Source organism: Quercus robur, chromosome 4 (assembly GCF_932294415.1).
Source record: "Quercus robur chromosome 4, dhQueRobu3.1, whole genome shotgun sequence".
NCBI lineage: Eukaryota > Viridiplantae > Streptophyta > Magnoliopsida > Fagales > Fagaceae > Quercus > Quercus robur.
The window spans coordinates 86386054-86411922 of NC_065537.1; the positions used below are offsets into that span (position 1 = coordinate 86386054).

The window sequence follows — 25869 nt, forward strand, 5'->3', positions numbered from 1 at the left end:
TGCATACTTTTTTTGGAGAGGTTAAGAAAAAGGCCCCCGGGCTAGACTAAGAAGAAAAAAGATTCAAGTTGGGTAAAGTGAAACCATTCAAACATGATATTGCCAAGGGGATTGGCCCTAATTGGAAAAAAATTATTGAGCGATGGAGCTAACCCAATTGCGGTGTGTTTGGGAAAATAAAATTGGTTTGATATTTGGTTGGCCACTCCCATTTAAGAAAAAGAATTGTGTTGTGGAAGTTTGGATCTATTATGTATGTATTTATTATTATTATTTTTTTCAGAGAGATTTTCAACCTATGATGTTTGTGACAAAAAAACCAATCAGTTTTTGGTGTAGGAATTGAACTTTAGATTTCTTATTCAATTATAAACAACTTTACCAGTTGAACTAACTGAAACCTACTATATGTATTTATTATGGTATAACAATAAATGATTTTACATTTATTATTATTATTATTATTATTTAATAAATAAATAAAAGTATTTAGACCTCTTCTAGTATTTGATTATTTCATATCAAATGTATATAGGGAGAAAACCGAGAATCTCATTAATATCATGACACGGGTTATTCTAGTTGAAATGGTTGCCAAATTACATTTATTAATTACATCCAAAAAAAGAAAAATAATTTTAATAATTGATTATTTGAAACAGCAATAATAATAATAATAATATAATGATTTGGTGTGTTGGGGCCGGCGTGGCAGAATAAGTAAGTAAAAGAAGTGGAGGCGGAGTGAGTGAAGGCGTTTGCTTGTTTGTTTCCTAAAGAAGCAAAACAGCAGTTGAGGAGTAGAAGGAGTGAAGAGTGAAGAGTGGGGATGGGATTGGGTCGGAAAATGGAGTGGGCAGGGCGGGCGAAACACTTGGGAGGAATACCAAGAAAGGTAGTGTTGATGGGAGTAGGAGGTTTCGCAAAGATAGTGGCCACTATTTTCAACACTACCTCCGTTCACAATGCTCATACTCTCATTCGTCTTGTTCGCTCCAGACCTCCTGCTCTTCCTCTCCTCACTGTTAGCAATCACATGTCAACGTTCGTTTCTTTTCCTCTCCTCTCCTCTCCTCATTATGTTTTTATTTTTTTCTTTTATAATTTATAATTAACAACCACACTCTCACTTTTACTACGCTAACAACACCCAGTTTGGACGATCCTCTTATGTGGGGTTTCAAGGGCTTCCCCACCTGCCACCCTAATTTGGCTCGATGGGTTCTTGCTGCTGACGACATTTGCTTTAAGAATCCCTTTTATTCCTACTTCTTCCGACTTGGTATCTCTCTCTCCCTTTTCTAATTTACATGTACCTTCTTTCAACTCAATCATATTTATATAGGTATATTTCAACTTCACTTGCTCATATATTAGACTTGCTCAAGCTTAAGTTAAAAAAAAAAAAAAAATAGCTCCTAAGAAGGGCAATTATAATTTTCACTGACTTTTCCTCTCAATCAAATAAATTAGATCAATTCTTGTGCAGGAAAATGCATACCTATAATTAGGGGTGGTGGAATTTATCAAGAACACATGAATGAAGCTCTTGAGCGCTTAGCTGATGGAGAATGGGTATTCATTTTACTTCACATTGTGCCAATTTTACTTCATATATATTAATTGGAAAAAAAAGCATACCTATATTTTATGTTCAGTTTCTTTTGCAGTTTTACTCTGGCCGTGTGTGTGCGTGTCCAGATCCTTTCATTCAATCTCTCATGTTTCATCTCCATGTTCAATGTTCATGCAACTTTGATTATGGTTAATGATTGCTTTAGTTCAGATCATTGAGCACTAGGCAAAGTGAATCAATTGCTTTTATGATATTATCATAAGAGTAGTTGCCTGGTTTGATGAGCATTGTCCAATGGCTCGATGGGGCCCTCTTAGGAGACTCATTAATAGCTTATCATTTGTGGCTTACCTTATCAAATTGGTGCTGTGTTACGCATTGAGCTCAAGTTATCATAGATACCAAATTTTTTGGTGGACATTTTTTTTTTTTTTGTAACTTTATTGACTTGCGCTTTGATTCAAAATAATCCTTTTATTTTATTTTTTTTTCTTCTGGGTGCGAATTTGAATATTTTATTTTTCCTGTTGGTCAGCTGCATACATTTCCTGAGGGAAAAGTGTCCCAAGAAGATGCACCAATAAGACGATTAAAATGGGGAACTGCTAGTCTCATTGCTCGTGCCCCTGTAACCCCAATAGTTTTGCCAATTTTCCATCATGGCTTTGAAGAGGTAGTTTTCATAGTATCCCCCCCCCCCCCCCCCCCCTTCTTTTTTCTCATGAGTTACTGCTCTTCAATTTATGTATATTTTTCAAGTTCCATTACTTAATTTGGTCCAGTTAGTTAGATTGGGTGGCTGGTAAAACAGTCCCTTGGTTTGTGAGTTTTTGTTTTTGGACTGGTTTATGTAATTGTAGCACACAACTTTTGGCATTTGAATTTTTTTTTTTGAATCTGTTGTCATAAATGATAAATCTATGCGAAGATGATTTCATTTGATTTGCTAATGTCCCAATTATTTGTTTTGGCCAACTTCTCATTTGCTCCTATTATCCAGGTGATGCCTGAGAAATTTTTGTGTGGTAGAAGGCCTCCTTTTCCACTATGTAATAAGAACATTTACATATTTGTTGGTGAGCCAATAGAATTTGACCTCCCAAAAATGAGGCAGACGGCAATATCTCTGTCTCGTAATTTGTCACTTCCGCCTGTAGGATGGCCCACGACTTCCCCTCATGGAATGGATGAGGCAGCGCAGAGATGTCTCTATGCTGCGATTTCTGAGCAAATTCAAACTGTAATGGAGAGCTTAAGGAATTTCTCTAAAAGTTTTATGAAGTCAAAGGTGTAAAAGTTTTGCAATTTTAAGAAGGAAAATATCTAGCTTGTGCATTTCTATTCTGAAGCATGTTGAGCAGTAGATAAATTGCATTTTGACCATAAAATTTGTTTCTAACAGTGGAAATTCTTTTCTTTTGGTTGAGGATTTAGTCATTTTTATTTTTATTTTTGGTCATAATTAATCATGAATTCCTTTGTTTAATAACAGAGACAATCCTTTTGGGCTTTCTTGTTTTCCATTATGGAAATGCAATATACATCTTTGTAATCACAATAAATAGTAGATTTGTTAATTTGCAGAACTATAAAATTGGCTTTTCAGAATTGATTTGTCTTCATGTTGAATGTTTGAAACCATCATTTTAGTGTTATTTTCATGTAAGACCTGATGTGTGAGGCAGAGAAATAGACCAAAGATGGGTTCATAAACATCATTTTGGACAGTTGGAGTTGAAATTAAAAGAAGTCCCTATTTTCTGCTCCAAGCGGCTTTCAGGTATTCTATTTGATCTCAACATTTCTTCACTTTATTTCTATCTTGGTAGGATCCTTCTCATTTTATGCTGCTTTCTTAGGTGAGGTAGGCAAGTTAGAATAAGAAGCAGAAAACTCTCTCCCATTGCCACGCGGCCATTGCTTCCATCAGTTGCTTATTTAGTGCCAAGAGATTCTTGTGGACATAACATTGAATTTTGAGATAAAAGAAGAAGTTCAAAGAATTTCCTGAAATGTTTGTTGGACTGTTTAACAGCAGCTGTTTAAGTCATTGCAATTTTTGGTCTTTGTGGGATTGGCCTAAAGACAAGGAATGGTAATGATGAAGCAAAATACATTCTGGAAATAGAGATCCCAAAGAACTACTGATGAAAGATACAAGTATTGAAGTTGATTTGGGAGAGGGTGGGAGATATTAAAACAAAATTGGAAGACAAAGCCTGTGGCTTGCACCTGGACTGTCAACTACAATGTTGTTCAATCCTTGGGTAGCTCAAGCAAATAATGATGTGCCTTTTGCACTGGACTTTGGGAGTTCCGGGATGATTATTAGGAAATGATTATGAGTGCCATTCTATGGAATAATCATTGTTGTTTTAATAACTTTGAAGAATGTTGCTTGTGATAAGCAACTTCTTTTATTTATTTGCAGTTTCTCAGTTTATATTGAGCAGCTCAAATGATGTCCCAAGAAAGTAAAACAGGTGAAGTAGAAGTACATGTTTTATATATCAGGTGGCGGGAGGTCTGACGAGAGAGAGAGAGAGAGAGAGAGAGAGAGAGAGAATTTATGTATTCCCGACTGAACAGTGAGTAGCATCCATGATTATTAAGTACATAACTTGTTAAGATGTGGCTTGAGGACTTAGGTTCGATCTTATTATAGAGTATTAGCTCATTTAGTTTCTGACAGTTTCCCGTGGAAGAGCATTTGGAAACCGCTTGTCCCCAATAAGGTGGCGTTTTTCCTTTGGGGAATATCCTTACAGTGGAGAACCTGAGGAAGCGAAACATTATTTTGGTGAGCTGCTGTTGTATGTGCAAGAGGGACAAGGAGATAGTAGACCACTTATTGTTGCATTGCCCTAATGCTATAGATTTATGGGATTTGGCTTTTGCTCTTTTTGGGGTGGAGTGGGTGATGCCTAGAAAGGTTGATCTTCTAGCATGTTGGCAAGGTCATTTTGGCATCATTGGAGCTGTGAAATATGGAAACCCATCCCTCAATGTTTAATGTGGTGCATTTGGAGGGAAAGAAATGCAAGGAGCTTTGAAGGATTTGAGCAGAAAACTTTAGAATTAAAAATCAAATTTTTTGAAGACCTTGCTTGAGTGGATGGTAGCTTCAGGGAAGTTTTCTTTTTCAAATTTATTTGATTTTATCATTCATTTTAATTTTAGAACTCTTGTGACCTTCAGCTAGTATACTTCATGTGTACTTGTTGATTTTATTTTTTTGAATCAGTATTATTACTTATTAAAAAAGAAGAAGATGTGGCTCAAGGACTCATTTCATTTGCATATTCCAATATGGCTTCAAAAACCAACCGGAAATGCAAACTTTCCAACACTAACTGTGAAGCACGGTTCTTGCAGGTGGGATTGTACATAAGTGCCTCTTTTGTTTATGAGGTTGTACATATTCAGGTCTGCTGTCTGCATTCCTCTCATGATCAGCTTCAAGAGCACATGCAGATTCTGATACTCAGCATCAAAACTCTTGACTTAGGATTTCAAAATGCGACAGGGAAAAGGGCATATGAAATGAATGAAATAGAGATGGTGTATATGTGTTGGTGTGTGCTGTTTTTCAGTCCACTCAATTCTATAATTGAGATTGGATTACGTTAAAACAACAATAGTACTAGTGTACTTTGTTCAAATCAACAATATGTATTTGCTACTTGTTTAGGAAAGTCACGTGAAGGTTTGGGCTTTTGTGGTGCATGGTTCCACTCTACACAGCTGTATTAAGCGGATGATGACAGCCGTGAGCAATCCTTGATCAACCCCTAGAATTTTCCAAATACATTGAAAAAAGTCAGTTGATACAAAGCAGATACTTTATAAGATTTTCCTTCTCATTTCTCTTTAATATACAAATTCACCACTTCATTCTCTGTTAAAAAATTCACTCCAATTGCCACAATATGAACAAAAAAAAAAAAACACGGATAATAAATAAAAATTACATTCCTGAACAATCAATCACTCTCTCCTCTCCCACCCCACAAAAGCAAAAGCAACTAATTACAAATAGGCAAATGGGCAAAGCAAAAGCAAGAATGCGCATGTAATTACACCATCATGTTTAAATACATCCATGTGCTAACTCTAATCCGTTTGTTGTAACAGGAAATGGAAATCAGATCTTTGTCGGAGAATGGGTGGTGGATCCATGTCAGAGAGGCTGATGTCACTCAAGGATCGGAACATCTCTTCCATTGAGAATGGTATGCTGAAATTTTTGCAAGCAATGCCATCAGCATTTTTTTTTTTTGGAATTAAAATGGGTAGGAGAGAATTTGTAAAAGTAAATTATTACCTGGAATCAACATCGAGCAAGAAAGAATTATTGGGCATATTAATTGAATCTTCTGCCATCATCATTCTCATTTTGCCAATTACCTGAGATTTTCCATTATTGTTGCTCACAATTAAAAACCAAGATCCCAATTTGGCATCAATACTAATATGCTTGTCTCTTGTTCTTAAGTTAAGGACTGCAAGGAAATAATCCAAAGTAATCTGAAGTCTCCTAACCACATACTTAGTACGTAGCAATGAAACTCGCGAGAGAGAGCATATGATTTCAAATGATGTTAGAATTATAAAATTTATCTTAGTATAACAAAATTTGCAAGAGTACTTACATCTGGAGGTAATCCATGGGTTCCATATTTGTCATCCCAGAACATAGTTCCAATGCGATATATTTGTGGAATGCTCAATATCTATGGAGAATAGGAAAGGCAAGAAAAGCCATTAGCTAGGTGTTGTCACTAGTTGAGAATTTAATTTTATCCTATATTGGATAGCTGAGAAATCTGATTAAAAAATAATGGATTAGATATACACTTTTAAGCCTTTTCTTGTTTTGGTTTTTAATGAAAATATCCTACTAATCCATGCAGTAGTATTACTGCAATTAGAGTGTTATCTTTATTTATTTTCATATCAATAGATCCTGACTGAAATGGTTATCAAAGGGAATTTAAAAGAAATTCAAGATGCTTTTCATTGTAGCACTAAGTCTGTTACCAGGCAGAGTTCATTTGTGATCTCATCCAATGATTTCTGAGCTTTCTGATGTAACACCTGCAAAATTTAAGCATATGTAAATAATTCTAAATCTTTAGCTTTAAATAGCTTTATTGGCTAAGTCATCCGGGTTCAAGAAAATCTACCAGAAACCCGACAGCTTGCCTTATGTGTTGGAGTTCATCCCAGGACGATCCGGCAAACTGTAAAAACAACAAAATTGTATAACGTTCTCCTCCTCTGCTCTTCAGTCTTGGAAAAAAGTGCAAACAATTTTCATTACCTGATCCGTTGTTTTGAGACACCAATGTTCCAATTCCTGCAAACCTGCCTTTAGATATTCTCCATTGCTAAATGAGCAGCACTCACGACGAAGCAATAGACTGCCAGACCATAAATTTGGTACTTTGATGAGTGGTTTTAAACTGAATTCAATCCCTTTCTGAAACTTCTCTTGTATAGATTGGAATTGAAACTCTACTCACCTATTAAGGAGCTGTACATTGATGAATGAAAAGACCTGACTAAAGATCTTTTTTGTGATCATTGAAGGTACCTGAAGATCACAAAAATCAGATGAATCTGCTAAATTGGAAAAACCAGAAAAAGAACCGGTGGAAGAGTGGATTATGCTTACGTGGTTCCCAGACATTAAACCCAAGGTATGATCAAGCTTATTAACAATGCTCTGCCAATGTATGTTTGATGCTTGTTGCTTTGCAACTATATTTGAATGGATACTTTTAGATGACCCTCTTATTGATCTAACCCGTGATGATCTAGGTGCCTGTTTTTGATAATTAAGAGTTTAGTTTTGCATGTTGATTTGTTGTCATCTAAATTTTTTGCCTACATAAGATGCTTACCTGAATGCACAAGTTAAGGAACTGGCTGATCTCTTTCTTCAAATTGTCACGGATCATCCCATATATTTTCTCAACACATGCAGTTAGATGTTGTTTAAATAGTAGGGCTGGGTACTTAGCTTCCACTTTCAATTGTTCATTCGGTTTTCCCTCCATTCCACTGTAGCCGCTTGAAATTCCCGTGCCCAATGAAGATGGACGAAAACCCTGAGATTACCATATTTAGAATTGTAAATGTTCACACGAGCTTTGATGTATAAAAGAATTCACTTGTGGAAACTTACTTGTGCCATTCTGCCAAATAAGGTGGTTGGGGAGTTTCGGTTACGATGAGAAGCTGAACTGGTTGTATTGCTTGCCTTGAGTGTACTTTGTAAAAGAAACAGAAGGGTAGAAGTTGTTGAAAGCCAATATGCCAAATCAGCAATGTTGTCCTGACCCTTCAAGGATATAACATAGAAAAATTAATTACACCTGTCAAATTAAGTTGATCACTTTATCATAAATTAAAATGCTGAAAGCATGCATTTCAGTATAAGCTTTATAAAAGGTTTGAGATCTCAGGTTCCATCCCTGGCCCCAGCGAATTTGTAATATTTTTACTTAAATTATTTTTATTTATAAAAAAAAGAAGTATGCTACCTCTATGGATGAACGAATTGTTTGAATAATCCTATCAAATATATTTGTCTTCTCAGCTTCAAAGGATCTCCACTGGAGAAGTGCTTTATAGACAATACAGGCTGCGATAGGTCTATTCTTATCAAATCGTTTATCTTCTATGAGATATTTGAGTAGTACATCATGATTTTCCTGTTCAAATGATATAAATATGAATTTACTCATTAGTGACCACCCAAACTAAAATAAGTTTTTAGACTTCCACATTTGCAGTGTCTGCTTATAATTTCAGCTTTCAATGACATACCTGCTGCCTGTCTGTGAGTGATCTTTGTCTAGTTAGGAGGGGGGCAATAGGCTCTGTTTCCTGAAAAAAGGAATAAACTCATCATATTGGAAATGTATATTCATTAATGATCTATTATCCAAGAAAGTTCATGATACCTTTGTTGTTTGAAGTTCTTCGTCTGTTTGATGTCCATTGTCCAAACACTGCACCATTATCGAAGGATAGTGTCAAATAGTGAAGTAATTTCACGAAAACAACCAAGCCTTAGTGCCAATTTTTTTGGGGTTGGCAGTGAAGTAACTTTACCAAAAAAGGAAAAATGGAAGCACCCTCTTTAACACCTGCCCTCCCCCCCACACAAAAAAAAAAAAAGAAAAATAAAAAGAAAAGGTATTGTACCTTGACTTGTGGCAGTGGCCTCTCAGGTGTAGCTATCTGCTTCACAACTGCCTGGTTTTGAAGCAATTCATTCTCTGACTCGAAACTTGCAATCTTACTCTTGAGGCTGGACCAAAAGTAAAACTTTCAGAAATGTGCTATGTTGAGTATGTTCCTAAAGCTCATTGTGAGCTGAGCTAGTGGCCTAAACAACACATTTTGACAAAGTGGAACTGTAGATAAAATCTTGTAGTTGGTTTATGTCATGGAGTAACTTCTACTGCACTATTGGCTGTATTTATTACTTGTTAAGATCTTGGGTTTGTGAGAGTTGAACATTAATACCTTAGGGAGCCTCTTTCTAAGGGCTTAATACAACATGTTGGAACACCGCCTTAACCCAAATGATTTAGTACGTTAGGCACGAACAATGTTATGTTAACTATTTACTCTTGTCACTATAGTCTGATGTGGGACTTGACCACTTAACAACCTCACATCTCATACATGAATATTCTAACATCACTTAAATGAAATCATTCCCTTGGTGAATTCACTTGATAAGGAGCCACATTCAAGAAAAGCTGTGGTTTAAAAATAATTGTTTTGATGATATGTCTAAATGTCCATGGTCTAGTTGTTATTTATATATTGTATAAATATATATTCAACAAAGGTATTAGCTGTCCCTGAACTAGATTTATGTATGTTTGTCCCCTTGTTGTCATCACCTTGCGTAGTGATAAAGAGAAATATGTCAATCACAATTTTCTAATTTAAGTTTACCGATTTCTACAAAATAAAATGAGCTCATATCTGGCATTTTCCTTTTCTCACTTGACAAACATTGTAGCTTTGATCTTCTTGAGAGATCAATTGTTCAGATTTTCCTAAAGTTTCTGCAGTTTACTCATGACAAAATAGTAAAAAGGTTATCAAATTTCTTAAGAACCCCACTCATGCCCCTCCCCCGTGAAGGAGGGCCCAAGAAAAAAAAAATTGCTTGCTCTTACATTCTCAGTTCTTCAGAGATGTCCTCCTTTGGTGATGCTACCAAAGCCTGTTGGCGTAGAACCTGATTCTCAGATTCAAGGTTTGATAAGTTCAATTCTAATCTGAAATTATAAATACAAGTTAGTAAACCCTAGATTTTGATGATAGAGATGTCACGACCAATTCTTAGTTGACTACCTTTCAATAGTCTCTTGAAGTAACGTTGCTTTTAGCTGTGCTTCTTCTGCCTCTCTTAGCCTTGTTTTGCTCTCTTTTTCAGCTTTGGAATACTTCTCCTCAAATTCCTCAAACTTTTTCTTCAGCTCTCCTAGCTCACCCTACAGACATTTATGTAAGCCACCTGTCACCATATTTGTTAACTGCTAAATTTGTCCATGAATTTATACAGATGTATGCTCACTCACAAATGCATTGGTATCTTTATGGGTGGTGGGACTCATCCTTCTCCCATTCTCTAAAACTTTTGTGTTTGGCAATTTTTATCTAAAGGTTTTACATTCACTTTTAGTTTTCTCATCCATGGTGCACTATCCACGTATAGCTGCGTAAAAACAGATGTTACCTTCTGTGGGGATATCACGCACAAGGGCTTTTGACAGTTGGAAATTCTTTTTCCTTTTCTTTAACTATTAAGGGAGTTTTATTTCTGTTAATAGATTATGTTAGAGAGATAACTTTTCTTTCACTATACTTAATTACGTTTTCATGTATTACTTTGAAAAAAGAGATATCAAGCCAACTTCAGGCATATCTTCGTACATAAAGTGAGCAAATTAATATTTTCTGTTCTTATATATTTATATTCAGATTTTCCTGAATATTTTCTCCTTTGTCATGGTCCAATACTTACGTGACCATGTAGATCTTAAGTTATTTGTTGCTGATAATGCTAAAAGAGAGTTTTTGGAAGTTACCTCCAGTTGCTCATTGTGATTTCTTAGTAACTCCAGCTTGGTGTTGTCCACAACTGGAACCTCTTTAATGACTGGTGGAGCTTCTTCAATGGCTAGCTTTGCTGCTTCTTTCTCGCGAATGATTGCAGCATGGGCTTCATCCAGTTGCCCTTCCATTTCATGTAAAGCATTTTGTAACTTTGCAATTTCTTGTCCTTTAGCCTCTTCAAGATCAATCTGCAAAACATTGTTTTCTGATGAACCTATAGTGGACCAATTCATTTATGGACTCAGCATCAAATTGACATGTTCCAATTGATCTGGACTGCTGTAGAATTGATTAGACTGAATGTGGTGACAGAAACTTAGAAAATGTGATACAATTTAAATGTGTTCAGAGAAGTGGTTCAGGGTTTTGTTGAACCAAATCTAGATGACTTAAATTGAAACTACAATTCAAAGACGTGTTAAAAATGGCTGAGTCTCCCCAGCTAGAACTGTGGATAAGATGCGGACAAGAAAGAGTTCAAGGGAAAACAAGATTAAATACTAAAAGAATCAAGATTTGTGGTCTAGTTTTGATGTCGGACTTTCTTGACACCTTTAATAGGTTATTTTAGTTATTATTGAGTCTTCGCATTGAGTGTTTTAGGTTGGGAAGCTTTAGAGTAGTTTCAATTAAGTTTACTAGAATAAGGGCAATTTGGTAATTTTCATATTTTATGGAATGGGATGTCCTAGAGGCCCATGAGTCTTAGTTTATGTTTTGAGTCCTCCTCTTATTTGGTTTAGGAGATATTACATCCTTCTTTTGTTTGTTATTATTATTCCTAGTCATTCTAGGAATATGTTATTTAGAGTCCAAATACTTCTAGGAGGGGATTAACAATAGCCTCTATATAAAGGCTTTATTGTATTCAATGTTATTTGAATGGTGATTGATTGATAAATCTCAGCAGCTTATTTAAGTTTTGAGGGTGTGATTACCTTCTCCTACTAGCTGTGATTGCTTAGGAAGGCCTAGGTGTGATTGCCTAGTGTTTTATTTATTTTATTTTCTGTTTATCCTCTGTTTCCGCTCCAAAACAGCTATCAATTGTCATTCTTTTCTAACCTAATACTCTTTAACATTAATCCTTACTCACTTATCAAAAAAAAAAAAAAAAAAAAAAAAAAAAAAAATCAATCCTTACTCAAAACTCATTAATAGACCTAGTATAGTGCTGATTTCTAAAAGATCCTGCATCCGGATATGTAACTAGTTAGCATATGCTTTAAATCAAATGTCATTTGTTTTTTATTTTTTATTTTTTTTGTTTTTTCCTTTTTCATCAAATGGTGGTAGTAAGCTATAAAAATGGGGAAGAGGTATTGCCTAGCTACAAAGGATGGTAGTAAGTCAAAATCTATTCACATTGCTTTAATGATATACTTTTCGACTTTGTGTAATTGGACTTGCGCCAACCTATTCACATATTTGTAGTTGATGGAGAATATACCCTTAAGTGTTTTTCAAATTCTAGTCGCCATGTTAGCTCTTCAACACGCTTCTCCAACTTGTCCTTAGCCTCCTTAAGTGCCCCTGTTTCTCTTGCAGCCTGCATCAGAGAGTTTCTTATTTTTACTATGCACATAATTTAGATAACTCTAGTCTTAGAGAATAAATCAAGCCAAGAATTGGAGAGAAGTGCCAGGATATGCTTATATGAGAAGTAAAGCTCACCATCCTAAGCTTTCTAAGCTCCTTCCTTGCAACCCTTGCTCTCCAAAGACATTGAAGTGTTAGATTTGCCTTCTTCTGCTGTTTATAAGCAGAAAGAGCTTGAAATCTTCTCCATTGAGTCTGTCAGAAGAATGAGTAATAGCATAATCAATAATATTACTCCAAGGTTGTTGATTGATGAATGATTCAATGTTGGAATATAAACCTTTCTCAGATGGCTTGAATTATAATCCAGCTATATTATGTGACAAATGACAAAATTTATCATGCATGTAATAGAAGTAGTAAAAAGGACATGGAAGGGAGTAACAAAGAGTATTGTTTGGGATAGGATAGAAGGGGAGATAAAAAAACATGTGTCCAATCAGTTAGTCTTTTGAGGATCTTTAGTCGACTCCAAAGTTTTGGGATTAAGGCTTTGTTGTTGTTGTTGTTGCATGTAATAGAGGGATCTGAATCTAGTTTGTATGAATCATTATTTTCACAATTGCTTTTATTCGTTCGAATCTTGAAATTTTTTCCTTTGTTATTTCTGTAATTCTAAAAAACTTTCTTAAATGAAGACATCCAATCAATGAAGGTGCATTTCTAAGTATCATCAAATATTAAATTTCATTTCTTGTTCCAACAATATCCTTGATTATGAATTTTTTAGATGCAATATAATGTCCAATCTTAACATTTTCTCTATGCAGCCCTGCATTTTATGTTTTAGTGATTTATCCCAGCCAGAGGAGTTACCTGGATGATGGTTGCAGCCTTTGTTCTTCTTTTGTATCTGTATTCATTTCGAGCTGCCATTGCTCGTAACCCAGTTTGAATAACAATTGCTGATGCTAGTAATTTTGTGTAAAATTTTCTTGCAGTGTGAGCACGAACATGTTTTTGTATGCGGATTGAAGCAGCTACCTTTCTCATCTGTTCATACAGCTTACGTGCTATTTGTGCTGCATATGGAAGAGGCAAGAGAAACTGTCACATTTACATTTATTTCCAGCAATAACTGTCAAAGTTGGTAGTTTCTCAAAATAGATTAGGAATCAATTTTTTCAAAAGCTTAAACCAGAAATGTATATCAAGCTCAAACAACCAAAAGTGAAAAGGGCTCTGAAATGGTGATAGTCAGGTTATTGAAATAGCCTAAAGTTTAAATTTCCTGGAAGAGGGCCAACACTGTATATCTAGTTCAGGCATGACAACAAAGTAATCAAGACCTTTCTATAGGTTCAAACTGAAATCCAATCCACCAACCTGATGATGGAGTACAAGAGAAAAAAGAGATATGGGTTGAGGGGTTGAGAAATCTAACCCAAATACCTAATTACACACTACTAAATGAAGCAGCCTACATTTTGTCTATTATAGGAGGGTGAATTAATCTGGTTTGGTAGTTCTAACAGACACTTTCTGATTTATGTGCTATGATGCAACATGGAATAACATAGGAAAAAGAGTATAACCTCTCCAAAGTTTCTGTACATTAATAGTAGCCCATCGCAGGGTGATGAAGTCTTTTCTGGTCAGATGTGTTCGAATTTGCCTTTGGATGCGTCTGGCCGCATTAGCCAAGACTTCAGTTCTCCGTGCGTCTAATTCAGCCATCTGCCCAGCTCTAAGAAACACCTTTGTTTTCCCAATCTGAAATACAGGATGAGGGAGGCAACTATCAGAATACATAATGAAAATTTTCTTGAGAAATTTGTGCACAATGATCCTAACTATTGCCATGTCATATAGGTAGGTCCAAGTGTAGAGTGACCTGATAGCCCTTCAAGCCCATTCTGTCACAGATGGCAATACAGGCTGATTTTTCGTCGGATCTGCATAGAAGAAAGCAGTGGATTATCAAAGTTGAAACTACAAAGTCAAAATCATTTTTGCTAAATTCATCTAAAATGAAATTATATCAATGGTATTTATATCCAAAATATCTGCCTGATTGCATGTGAGTATTTGCTAAGGTATGTATTTGTTAATTAGAGCATGCAGCTTAATAGGGAAACTGTAGCCTTCAACCTTGAGGTCCTGGCTTCCTTCCTATTCTATAGAATAAAGATGTGAAACAAAATCAGAAGATAAATATTTTACTTTCTAAATTTAGAAGTTTATACCCATCAAGAACATCTGGAGCTAGCATTCCAAAACGGTCAAGGAACTCATCAAATGATCTTTTTGTTGGATACCCAGCACAACTTATCCTAATAGCCTCTAATACACCCTGCAACAATATCATTTGAAGGAACATTATCAACCAGTGCAACATATGATAGTTTCTGGGAAATGCGATTTATTCTGTGGGGTAGAAGTGGAATTTTAGTTACCCCGCATCTTAACTGGTTTAAGACATTAAAGTTTTCAAAGATTCCAGGCTTCAAAACTGTGTTGGGCTTTACACATCTGATGTAATGTGGTTCTGTTGTGTTCAGTGTCTCCATCAAAGCTTGTAGTTGTTGCTGGTTGTTGAAGTTTGAGTCAAGAGTAAGTCAGGGTCTCAGGGTTTACAAGATCTGATAATGCTACTATGGAAAAAGGCTTACCTTGAAGCGGGTACCAATGGAAGAGAATTTAGATTGCTTTGATGTCTCATCAGGTAGCGGAGGGAAAAGGTTAGCGACGAATGGGCACTTGGATGCATCTAGTAGTGCTTGGTGTTCTGCTACAACATAATCCTTGTTTTTATCAAGAAATTGGTCTGCTTGGTATGTGACCTGTAGAGCATGAGGCTTTAAAATGAGAAACCAAATTTTATTGTCTTTAGCTGGATGGTTGTGGAAATGAAAAATTCTCTTACATCTCCTGCATAATGGTTGATTGTGAAGTCTGTTCGGGCAAGTTTTGGCTTGCTGAAGCGCTTGTGTCCTTTATATGTCTGATACATCTTTTGTGCAAATGTCTCATGGGTTGCCTTGGGAAACATACTGCAGCAGAAGTGAACTTGTCTGTATCCTTGTTTTCAATATTGATGCATTATCTCTATCTCTTATTTTCTTTGTTTTTCAATGTTTTATTAGTTCTTCTATTTTTGGTGTCAGGAGGAGATAATGTCTCCTTTTACCTAAGGTAGCATGTGCCATTGGTGCAAGGTTTAGAACCTGCTTAATTACTTCATAACTCATAAGTAGGTGATTTTCATCTGTTTCTAGATACAGATATTCATTTGCATGTAGAAAAAATGCGTACCAGGCTTCATCAAGAAGAGCAATTATACCCCCGGGTTTCTGTAAGGATATATAATCAATATTTCATGTTCCATATAATAGATATAAATTGTGTAAGTTGGACATACAATGTTCTTTGTGAGTTGGTACCTTCTCAATAAGATCCAAAACATCCTGGTTGTCTACGAATTCTACGTAACTCCAATTTATTTCCTCTTTTGTGTACTCTTCTTGCTCCATCTTGAATACGTGCTGTTAAGAAAGATGCTTGTTAGTATAAAATTACTTCAGTATAATGATGCTCAAACTGTACCTATAATGTCATTCTAACCTGATTAAAATGTTGTTGCAACTTCTCATTTGTGAGGTTGATACATAGCTGCTCAAAACTACCAAAAGTAATGTTCAATATATCTTTCTGTAGATTGTAATAATGTTTTTCTGTTTATTATGTACCTGTTGATCTTGAAGCTTTCAAAGCCATAAATATCTAGGACTCCAATTAAGCTTACTGCATTGGGATCTTGGCCAATTGAACTGTTTATATTATCCACAATCCTGCCATAGTTCAAGAATTTACTCAATTTAATTCAGTCCTTGTCCAGTCAAATAAATTTTTTTTCTGAACAAATTAGAAATCAAATTGGTTTTGGTTCTGAGACAGTCATGATTGCCTATTCGTTGAGCTGGTATCAGGTTTCCTATGTAACTTTGCTTCACTTTGATCTTGGCTGTGTTAGACATGTTTAAATTTTCATGTTGGAGTATTATTGCTACTTGCCTGGATGACGTCACTAATTGCTATTGACAGATTAATTAAAGGAGTTGAGTCTAGTTTGCTTACCAATCAAACAATCTGGAGTATACAGTCTTTGCCAAGGCATCACGACTTAGGGCAGCTTGGCCTGGGTCCAGTGGTTTTGTAATGTTACCATCGGGAGTCACTATGACACGCTTACAGAGTGAGTCTTCTAGCATCTTCGCGTCAGACCTGAAGAAGTATACAGGAGGCCATGGAGGCATCATTAGAATGTAGATATATATATATATATATATATATTTTTTTTTTTTTAAGGTGGTCCAAATAGATCAGAGTTCTAACATGAGGAGCTCTGCGGCAGTTTGAAGATGGAATTTTGATTTCTCATCTTTCAGTTTCGAAGAATCAACTTCATTCCCTTTTATGAAGTCAATGTTTCCAAGATGTAGAATTGCAGCCACCACACGGAATATAGCATCCTACAGATAGCACCATCTCTGTTAATTTTATTAATGGACAAAGGAAATCTTCTATTTATTAACATTGAAAGGCTCAACACCTGCTCATCTGGGCTGATCCCCACAATATCCATGGCATTTCTCGTCTCCAAATATTCTCTCGCATCATCTACATTTGCTACTTCATAACAATTTGATTGATTAAGATAATGGAATGTTCTTGGGTCCCCCAGCTTGAATTTCTTAACATCCTGTAAGGTGACAATATAGTTCAGCTAAATGTTTGTTATGCCTGACTTGGTTGCTGAGTAGGAAAATGTACGGAGGTCACCTCTGGTGGTGCTGCACAGAGCATGTAGAAACAATGATAGTTTCTCTCTGGATCAGAGGCTTGGCACACACGTGACCTCTCAAGAAGATATGTACGAATTGCAGCACCAGATATCTTTCCGTGCTTATCAAATTGAATCTCAACAAATTTACCAAAACGACTGGTAAAATCACAGATTATTGTAAGTTAAACCAGAAAGAAAATTATTCTAAAAAAGTTATGAAAAAAGTCTCTGTAATAAAAGAAAGAGTGCGAAAGTATATCACCTTGAATTATTGTTTTTCACAGTTTTGGCATTGCCAAATGCTTCCAGGACTGGGTTGGACTGAAGATGTGGAAAAATTACTGTTTAATTATCAATTGGAAATAGTTAATTTACAAACAGAAGTTCAAACTCACCTCCAAAACCTGTTGTTCTACTGTTCTTCCATCTGTAACAGATCTGCCCCCCATGAACGCAAGGTATCTCATGAGCATTTTTGTTGTCTCTGTTTTACCAGCTCCGCTCTCTCCACTTACCAAAATGGATTGGCTTCCCTGTTCATTTATCATTGCCCTGATATTTGAAATTAATGAGTCAATTCTACTTCTTTGAAGATAAGAACAATACTCTGGTTGAGCCAAAGCCAGTTTGTACACTGTTTATATACCTGTAACAAGTGTCTGCAACGGCAAAAAGGTGTGGACTTAGCTCTCCAAAGGCAGCTCCCTTATACTGCTCCATCATGTGGATGTCATACAAGTGTGGCAGTCTCCGAAAAGGATTCACCGCAATTAGAATGTTCCCAGTGTAAGTCTGTTTATTTCATCGTTACTTGTCAGATTTCTTATATCTTTCATTACAAAATAACTTCACTGCAGTGGTGTTGGGTAGGTGGTAGTTACTCACATATATTTCATTGAGGGAAAATCGACAGGCAAGGTTATATAGGACTCCTGGTTCATGGAGGTAAGCTAACTTGGTCATGTCATCGACCCCTGCTGGTGGTGCTTCTGTGTCTTTTGGATATATACTAGAAATGTCTGCAATTATCTGAAATTGAGGCAAATGCCAATGTTTAGTTTATATATCATGCAAGCCTGTTTGGCCAATGAGCTCTGGCTCAATTGGCACCTCCTTGCCTTGCAAGTGCTTGATGGAGGGTGAGATCATGAGTTCAAGATCCACTTGGTGCGTGTATAATTTACCCAAAAAGGAAAATCATGCAAGGCTGTTTAGATGTCAATAATTTAAAGTTCATAAGACCTATCATCATCTACAGAAATCCTCATTGATTCTCCCAAATAAAATTTTAGTGGCAGATGGATTTTTAAGTTAAATAGTCATCTTGACAGTCCAACTAAATTATAAATTCTGTTTTAAGTTGAGAAAACAAATTTGTGCCTAACGACCCCTTTCTTTGAGTTTTCTCCATTGCAACAGGAATACTTGTTTGAGGCTCATCGGTTCTTATTGAAATCCTGTTTCATTTTTTCTTAAATCATGCATGCTTTACAATAAACCTTACTACCAAAAATTTATGTGGTGATGGGTTGTTTTATAGATCTTCTACCTTTTATGTTTTTATTTAAAAGTTCGTCTCCTGGAGTTAATTTTTTCTTACTTTTTCACTATTAGTAAAATACATGTGACTAATCCTAACTAGTCTATAGAGGATCCAATAAGCTTTGTTGTCATTTCCAGTAAAGTTATACAAAGTGCCTACAGAGGAGCCCTATGAGGTTATGTATACGGTTTGAAAGTGCATGTTATATTAACATGAAGAGTATGAAAGGATGGACAAAAATCTGTCCTGCTAGATGATAAAAGTGAATAAAGAAATAAATAAATGAAGGGGTTTTACGAATTCCAGAAATATGGGAGGTGGCAGAAGCATACAGTTTTGCCGTTAGTGGCAATAATTGTGGCATCTCTGCCATTGATTTCTTGGACGTCACCATCGACCCATGCATCCTCAGGATCCTCTGCCCACACATGTGAGCCAACAATGATGTTCACTGGGCTTCCCTGGATCACCGTCCATATAAGAACAAGAAAAGTTAACTAACATCTTGTAGGGAAAAAGGTCAGTAAATTAAAACTGAAGGAAAACCATGATCAGGAAGCTTACCATTGCTAAAAGTCTATATTATCATCAAAATTCAGAAGGAGAGTGAACATAAGAGGATGAGTGTGTGTAAGAGAGAGAGAGAGAGAGAGAGAGAGAGAGAGAGAGAGCGTTTTGGAGGATGATGGTGTTGTTCTTTAAGGAATGATATTACAACACCTGAAAGTAGAAAAGAATGTTAAAAAGGAATTCAAAAGCAGAGGAAATGCCAGTGGTGTAACTCAAAAAAGCAAAAGGCAGAGTAGCCAGCTACACCTCACCTCCCTCCCTCTCTCCCTTACTCAATCTTTGTCAAGCTGTCAACTTTTCTGCTCATTCCACATAGGATGCTGACTTGGCACTTAGAGAAGCCCTCAGAACCATTAAACTGTATCATTGAAATATATACTATTAGTAGCTGGGTCAGTTGTGTACTGGTCTGTGTACCTACAATCCATTGCTTAAGCCATACGAAGAAGAAAGAGGCTTTGGAGCTGGCCTGGTACAGTGAGTAAATAAATGCTTATTGTATGCATCAATCGCTTTGCTGTGGCTTTGCTTATTGTATGCATCAACACCAAAATGGCTGTACCAATTTTGCCCATATCACGGTGTTGTGCATAGGAGTTTTTAAGTAGCAGCATTATTTTGATTAAAATTTTGGCACATAAAAATAAAAAGAGTTATCTTCTTTTGAATGGTCATTACTTTACTTTGTATTAAATCAAGGAGTGGGATTAAAGATGGCTAGTTATTATTATTAGCTTTAGCTGGTTGTACAAACACGACTAAAAACAAAGTCTCATTGAATGTTAGAAGGCCCCATGTCGAGTACTTTTGGTTTTGTGTTTCCGAGAGGCCTAAGGTAGAGAGAGTTGGAGTAAGAGGCTCCAAATCCAACACCAATAATAGGAAATAAATTTTAGATATGTGTGTATATGGGGGTGCATTTTCATTTAGATCTAAGGCTATTCTAGTGATTCTCATCTTAAAACTCAGTGGGAGGGACACATAATAGAAGAAATGGCAAATGCATACTATAGTCTATAATTAAATTAGGGACCCAACATTTCCCTACCTCGGCTTTTTGAATACCTCTTCCCACCACCCACCAAACCCTGATGTGGCCTTGTGGGCCTTTTTTATTCCCTTATTCTGGAGGGGCGGTGGAGAATGGACTAGTGGAGGAGAAGGTTATGAAGTAGAATTGGAATTTCCTTTTATTGGACGGCTGAAGCCGGTGCCGGAATTTAGCCAATGGCCGTTCACATGGGAAAAAGGTACCCTGTCGTGGGACCATGGAAACAATTAAAAAAAAAAAAGCTAACACTAGGGTAACATGGCTTTCCAACCAAGCTTTCTCTATTACTTGTCAGTTTTTTTTTTTTTTTTTTTTCTTAATAATAATTATTTGCTTATGTCTAGTATCATTAATCATCATTACTGTTGCTTATACTAGCTATTTTAATAATATAAGAGTCAGGAGGAGCAGGGCAGAACCAGCTTGTGAGTTGTGACACTCGTATATTATACTAGCAATTTTAATAATACAGTATACGTGTTTTATTGAGCACCAAGTCCTATATATATATATAAAAGCTCTGGATTGACCTTAACCTTTTCTTTTCTACTAATTTGATAGTTAATTGATTAATTTTAGGCAAAAATGCAAAGCTGACCATCTAACTTTCAGTTTTTATTTATTTTTATTTTTTTATTTTAGTCCTCTAACTTTCAGTTTTGTCATTTCAGTCCTCTAACTTTCAGTTTTGTCATTTCAGTCCTCTAACTTTCAATTGTTGTCAATTTGGTACTCCGTTAAACTCCAATTATGTCTTGCCGTTAATTGAGCAAAAACGACGTTGTTTTGGCTTTTTTTAAAAAAAAAATAAATTTTGGAATTTAGAGAAAATTAAATATTAAAAAAAAAAAAAAAAACTGAGGGTCAATTCCGATGGCTTACCCTTTTGTGGAATCTTGAACATACTCAACAGGATTCATTTCATCACCACCACAAGGAGTAGCTGATTCCTTCCTTGGTGACACACAATCTTCGATTCCGGCTTCTTTATCCGACGGTTTCAGATCCTCCTCCTCCATTATCATTGTTATTGCAACGTCCACCTCTTGCTGTGATTCCAATGACACACACTCTTTTGGTGAAGAAGAAGTTTCAGTCTTTTCAAGCTGTTCACTTTCGATTTCACTGTTCTCAACCGTACTCGAACTTTTCTCACCCTCCATTTTCCTCTTCTTTGTACCTACAATCACAAAACGATGAGGTGTTAGGGAGATTTAGATTTTTACAGGAGCGAGCTTTTCTCGGGATAGAGATGCCAATCATTTCATCGGCAACTTTCTAGTGCCTTGAGGATCTCGCCGGCCAGCAATGGTTGTTGTCGTCGATGATGACGGTGGAGTATTCTTCGTCCTCTTCATCTTCGACGCTTTCTTCCGTGCTTTCCTCTCCTTCTTCTCATTTAGAATTGGTTCTCTTCCTCTTGCTCCGATTGTTCATTGTCTCGGAGACTATTAACCCTCAGTTTTTTATTTTATTTTATTTTTTTTTAAATTCTAAAATTTATTAAAAAAAAAAAAGAAGGCCAAAACGACGTCGTTTTGGCTCAATTAATGGTAGGACATAACTAGAGTTTAACGGAGTACCAAATTGACAAAAATTGAAAGTTAGAGGACTGAAATGACAAAACCGAAAGTTAGAGGACTGAAATGAAAAAAACTGAAAGTTAGAGGGTCAGTTTTGTGTTTTTGCCTTACTTTTATAAATAGTAAAATAATTAGATTTAGAATTTGTATACTAAAAATTAAACTTTAATGTTTCTACACAATGTCGTGTGGTATTAAATTATTTTATTTATTTTATTTTCCATTGGGGAAATTTTGCAGTAACTTTTTTTTTACAATAAACTCATGTTATTCTCCGCTGACATAAGTACAGCATATAATGAACTCATAAAATCAAAAATATTTGCTTGTTTGCTGTATTCATAAACTCCCAGGGTGCTAGATAAATTATTTGAATTTAGTTTAGTAATAGAATATGATCCAGAACTTAATATAATCAAACTGTAAAAAAGGGGAGGTTCTAATTCAAGCAGTGGTCTTTTGCATTCAGTTTTGATTCTTCGTCTTCCTTGGAAAGTCATTCTCGCTCTCAGTAAAAGTAAAGGGTAGAAGTGCAGAGCCATACAGTTGTTGTTGGCCAACGAAGTAATTGATTGTTAGTGGGAATTTTAGGATCAGGTTTTTTGGCCAATTTTAAGTTTGAAACTATGAGATTGCTACTGCTTTGTTGGCCATTTTTTATTTATTTATTTTTTATGTGAAAAGTATAGGCAAAAACACTATTTTGGTCCTTACATTTTGGGGTCACAATCAATTTGGTCCCTATATTTTAAGAACATTCAATTTGGTCCATGTTATTTTCAATTTACAATTAATTTGGTCCCTGCCGTTAAATCACTAACGGAAAATACTTACGTGGCAAACCGTTAACACAGATGGCATGTCTAATATTAAAAAATTAAATGAAACACTGATGTGTCTTAATTTCAACAGCCAACTCAGCGCTTAGTTGGCAAATAAATCCCACATCAACGCTTAAATTTTATTTTATTTATTTATTTATTTTTTCCATTATTGTATGAATTCCTTTCCTTAGAAATTAGAATACGCCACAATGGCCACATCCCATCTAAGCTTATCCTGTTTTTCCTTCATACATTTTTCTTTTATCTTGATTTTCCTTCATCTCATCTCTAAGCTTATCTCTCTCTCTCATTAATCTTTTGTTCTCTCTGATTCATGATTGAAGAAGCCAAATCCCATATACACAAAACTCGAAATCCAGATCCACTAGGCCCAGCTTCTCCAAACCTAGATTCAACACAGATCGACCACGACTTCTCTGACATCTCAGATCAGTGGTCTCGATAAGGGTTTTGAGCTCCACGCCATACGAAGGCGATTGGTTGGTGAACCATTCTATGGTCAGGTTCGAAAAGCTAAAGGGATTGGGTATGTTTTTTGAGCTCAGAGTCCGCATTGCTATCTTCTTCTTTGATGACCCCTCCACTTCCATGGCTATGTGGGTTTGCTTTTCAAAGCTTTCTCATTGTGTCTATGTCTTTGGGTCTCCATTACACTACAATGGCTTGACTTTGGGTTTGTTTGTGTTGAGTGATCAAAGTTGTAAAATGGGTATTTTTAACATGCACTTGCAAGCTGGCATAGTGGCATTTGAGCTTTGTAGTGGATTTGTGGTGTTGGAAGATTTGGTTGTAGAAAATCTGGGTTTGATTTTTGGACTAGATTAGTGTTCGGTTACCAAGAAATTGCAAGAAGGGAATTAAAAGGAAATTTTGTTTGGTTAGCAATTGTAAAAGGAAAAATAAAATTGAGAAAATAAAAATAAAAATTTGATTGGTTAAAAAAATTGTAAGAATATTAAAGGCCGAATAAAAAAAGCAAAGAAATTCGTACAATGAAAGAAAAATATTTTTAAACGTTGACGTGGCTTTTGTTTGCCAACTAAGCGTTGAGTTGGTTGTTGAAATTAAGACACATCAGTATTTCATTTAATTTTTTAATATTAGACTTGTCAACTGTGTTAACAGTTTGCCACGTAGGCATTTGTTGTTAGTGATTTAATGGTAAGGACCAAATTAATTGTAAGTTGAAAATAACAAGGGCTAAATTGACTGTTTTTAAAATGTAGGGACCAAATTGATTGTAACCTCAAAATATAAGGATCAAAATAGTGTTTTTGCCAAAAAGTATATTTACTAGGTTGTCCTCCAGTTTTGTTTGTGCTTAAAAGTAGGGTGTGTGTATATTTTTGAACCAAAGAAAAGTCTATCCCAAACAGGAAAAGCCTCTTATATAGTGGTATCAACTATCCTCTAACATTTAAAATGAGAGTTTAATTGTGGAGAAAAAAAAGGTTGATAATAAAAAGAGTTCTAAGATTAAAGTAGGAGAGAAAAAGTTCTTTTTAGGTAGAATTGTTGCAATTTGGTGCAACCAATTGGCGCAGTATATGATATGATATTATAGGGAAGAGGGGATATAATGTGGGTTTGGATTCAGCGTTTCCGCTGAATCTTGCGTCGCGTTTTCCCTTTTTTTTTTTTTTTTTTTTTTTTTTTTTGCTTTCACGCGTTTAAGGGAGAGACAAAAGTTACTGTTCATGAGACATGTCACTGTTCACGCACTGTTTAGTATTGTTGAGCACTATTCATACACTGTATAGCACTATTCACGGGTTAAAAAAAATTGAAAATGAGTCCCACGGTACTATTCACACATTTAAAAATTATTTTGCTACAGTGTTTTCAGTTTTCAATTTCAGTAACAATAAGTTCAATCCAAACAGACCCATAGTCAACTGATACTCCTTTGTATGATTGAAGTTCTATTAATTGTGCGATCTTTGTCCATGCCATATCAGTATGGGTAACTTTTTAATAAATTATAACTTATTTATGTCTCTAGAAGCCATGATTTGCTTTTTCTTTTTTAAAATATATTTTATAGAAATAAAAGAGGTTATTGATATTCATTTTTTTTAGCTAGATCTTGTCATGCTCTTGTCGATTTTGGTGGTTGGCAAACTCATAAATTGCACGGAAAAGCATACAAACCTGAATGGGGATAACTGAACAATTTTGACAATTAAAAAAAAAAGAAAAGCCTATGAGTAGATTTAAACTATGATGGAACACTATTGTTTGTGCAAAATTGTCTTTTTAAATCTTGATAGATTTTTTTTTTTTGGATAGAATAGATTAGAATATTTAAAACTAGGCGTAAATGCACTTTTAGTCCTTATATTTTGACGTTTTTCCATTTTAGTCCCTACATTTTATTTTTTCTACTTTTAGTCCCTAAAACCAATTTACGCTTTCCGTTTTAGTCCTTGAAGCACTATTCCGTCACCAAACTAACGGGAAAACTGGACGTGGCTGACGTGAGTATTAAAATATTATTAAAAAAATTATTTGACATTTTTTAAATACCAAAATTAAAAAAAATAATTAATTACTCAATTTAATGTTATTGTAGAAAGAATAGAAACCCACCGAATCAAAGAACATGAAACCCAGCAAAACATGAAACCCAGCAAAAGAATAGAAACCCAGCAACCAAAACCTCATACTCTCTCTCTACCCTCTCTCATTCACCGCTCGCCCTTTCGTCTTCATTCTCTCTCAAAACGATCTCAAAGACGCCACTTCATCCTCCTTCGATGACTCGCCCCCCGATCCCACCACTCCCCATGACTCGACCGAGTGGGACGAGTTCGGCTCTGAGTCCCACTCACCTCACAAGTCCGAGGACGAGCTTGACCCTGGCTCCTGGCACCCGATCTTTGAACCTGACTCCTCCTCCTCCACCTCGGCCCCACCCTATCTAGTCCCTGCCTCGGAGTCCGATTCGCTCTTGATAGGGTGGCCATGGATATCGACATCTTGTAAGGTATCCTTGGCGGCCTTAGCGACTTCGATTCGCTTGAAGAAGACGAAAGCGTAGCTGCGAGAAGAGTAAGAGGTGACGCTATCGAGCGCACCGTACTGGACAAAGAGATCCATGAGATCTGAGTCCGCAACGTCGCTGGCTAGGTTACCGACCCAGAGATTGTTCGATGGCGTCTCCGAT

The 25869-nt window shown here is 35.9% G+C and overlaps 2 protein-coding genes and 2 long non-coding RNA genes across 5 annotated transcripts; 3 read left to right on the plus strand and 1 right to left on the minus strand.

Moving 5' to 3' along the window:
• The first annotated feature begins 772 nt into the window (after nt 1–772).
• LOC126724182 (N-acylphosphatidylethanolamine synthase) lies at nt 773–5582 on the plus strand. Of its 2 annotated transcripts, XM_050428543.1 has the most exons (7): nt 773–1044; nt 1155–1282; nt 1490–1575; nt 2112–2249; nt 2577–2864; nt 4952–5151; nt 5268–5582. In XM_050428543.1, the coding sequence occupies exons 1-7, from the start codon at nt 830–832 to the stop codon at nt 5278–5280; spliced, it is 1068 nt and encodes a 355-aa protein (XP_050284500.1). In that variant the 5' UTR covers nt 773–829; the 3' UTR covers nt 5281–5582. The 2 variants fall into 2 exon arrangements, with proteins under 2 accessions (XP_050284500.1, XP_050284499.1); XM_050428542.1 differs by having other exon boundaries at nt 4952–5582.
• On the minus strand, nt 5401–19374 carry LOC126724181 (myosin-12). The gene is made up of 40 exons (XM_050428541.1): nt 19219–19374; nt 18987–19115; nt 17997–18140; nt 17758–17903; nt 17507–17663; nt 17374–17432; nt 17108–17267; nt 16878–17027; nt 16661–16797; nt 16403–16549; nt 16015–16116; nt 15890–15947; nt 15709–15810; nt 15581–15618; nt 15192–15318; nt 14938–15108; nt 14722–14853; nt 14512–14618; nt 14160–14220; nt 13861–14038; nt 13142–13347; nt 12401–12520; nt 12177–12275; nt 10699–10914; nt 9962–10101; nt 9784–9885; nt 8792–8897; nt 8548–8595; nt 8411–8470; nt 8125–8295; nt 7767–7922; nt 7483–7689; nt 7254–7403; nt 7102–7172; nt 6900–6999; nt 6763–6819; nt 6617–6673; nt 6229–6309; nt 5901–5983; nt 5401–5813 (listed from the first exon to the last, which is right to left on the minus strand). Exons 1-40 carry the CDS (start codon nt 19219–19221, stop codon nt 5690–5692), a joined length of 4662 nt encoding a protein of 1553 aa, XP_050284498.1. The 5' UTR covers nt 19222–19374; the 3' UTR covers nt 5401–5689.
• Nucleotides 5681–7675, plus strand: LOC126724183 (uncharacterized). Its single transcript, XR_007654669.1, has 2 exons — nt 5681–5808; nt 7169–7675. It is a non-coding gene; the product is annotated as an uncharacterized LOC126724183 (long non-coding RNA).
• Nucleotides 15233–17494, plus strand: LOC126724184 (uncharacterized). Its single transcript, XR_007654670.1, has 2 exons — nt 15233–15341; nt 16194–17494. It is a non-coding gene; the product is annotated as an uncharacterized LOC126724184 (long non-coding RNA).
• Nucleotides 19375–25869: the final 6495 nt, after the last annotated feature.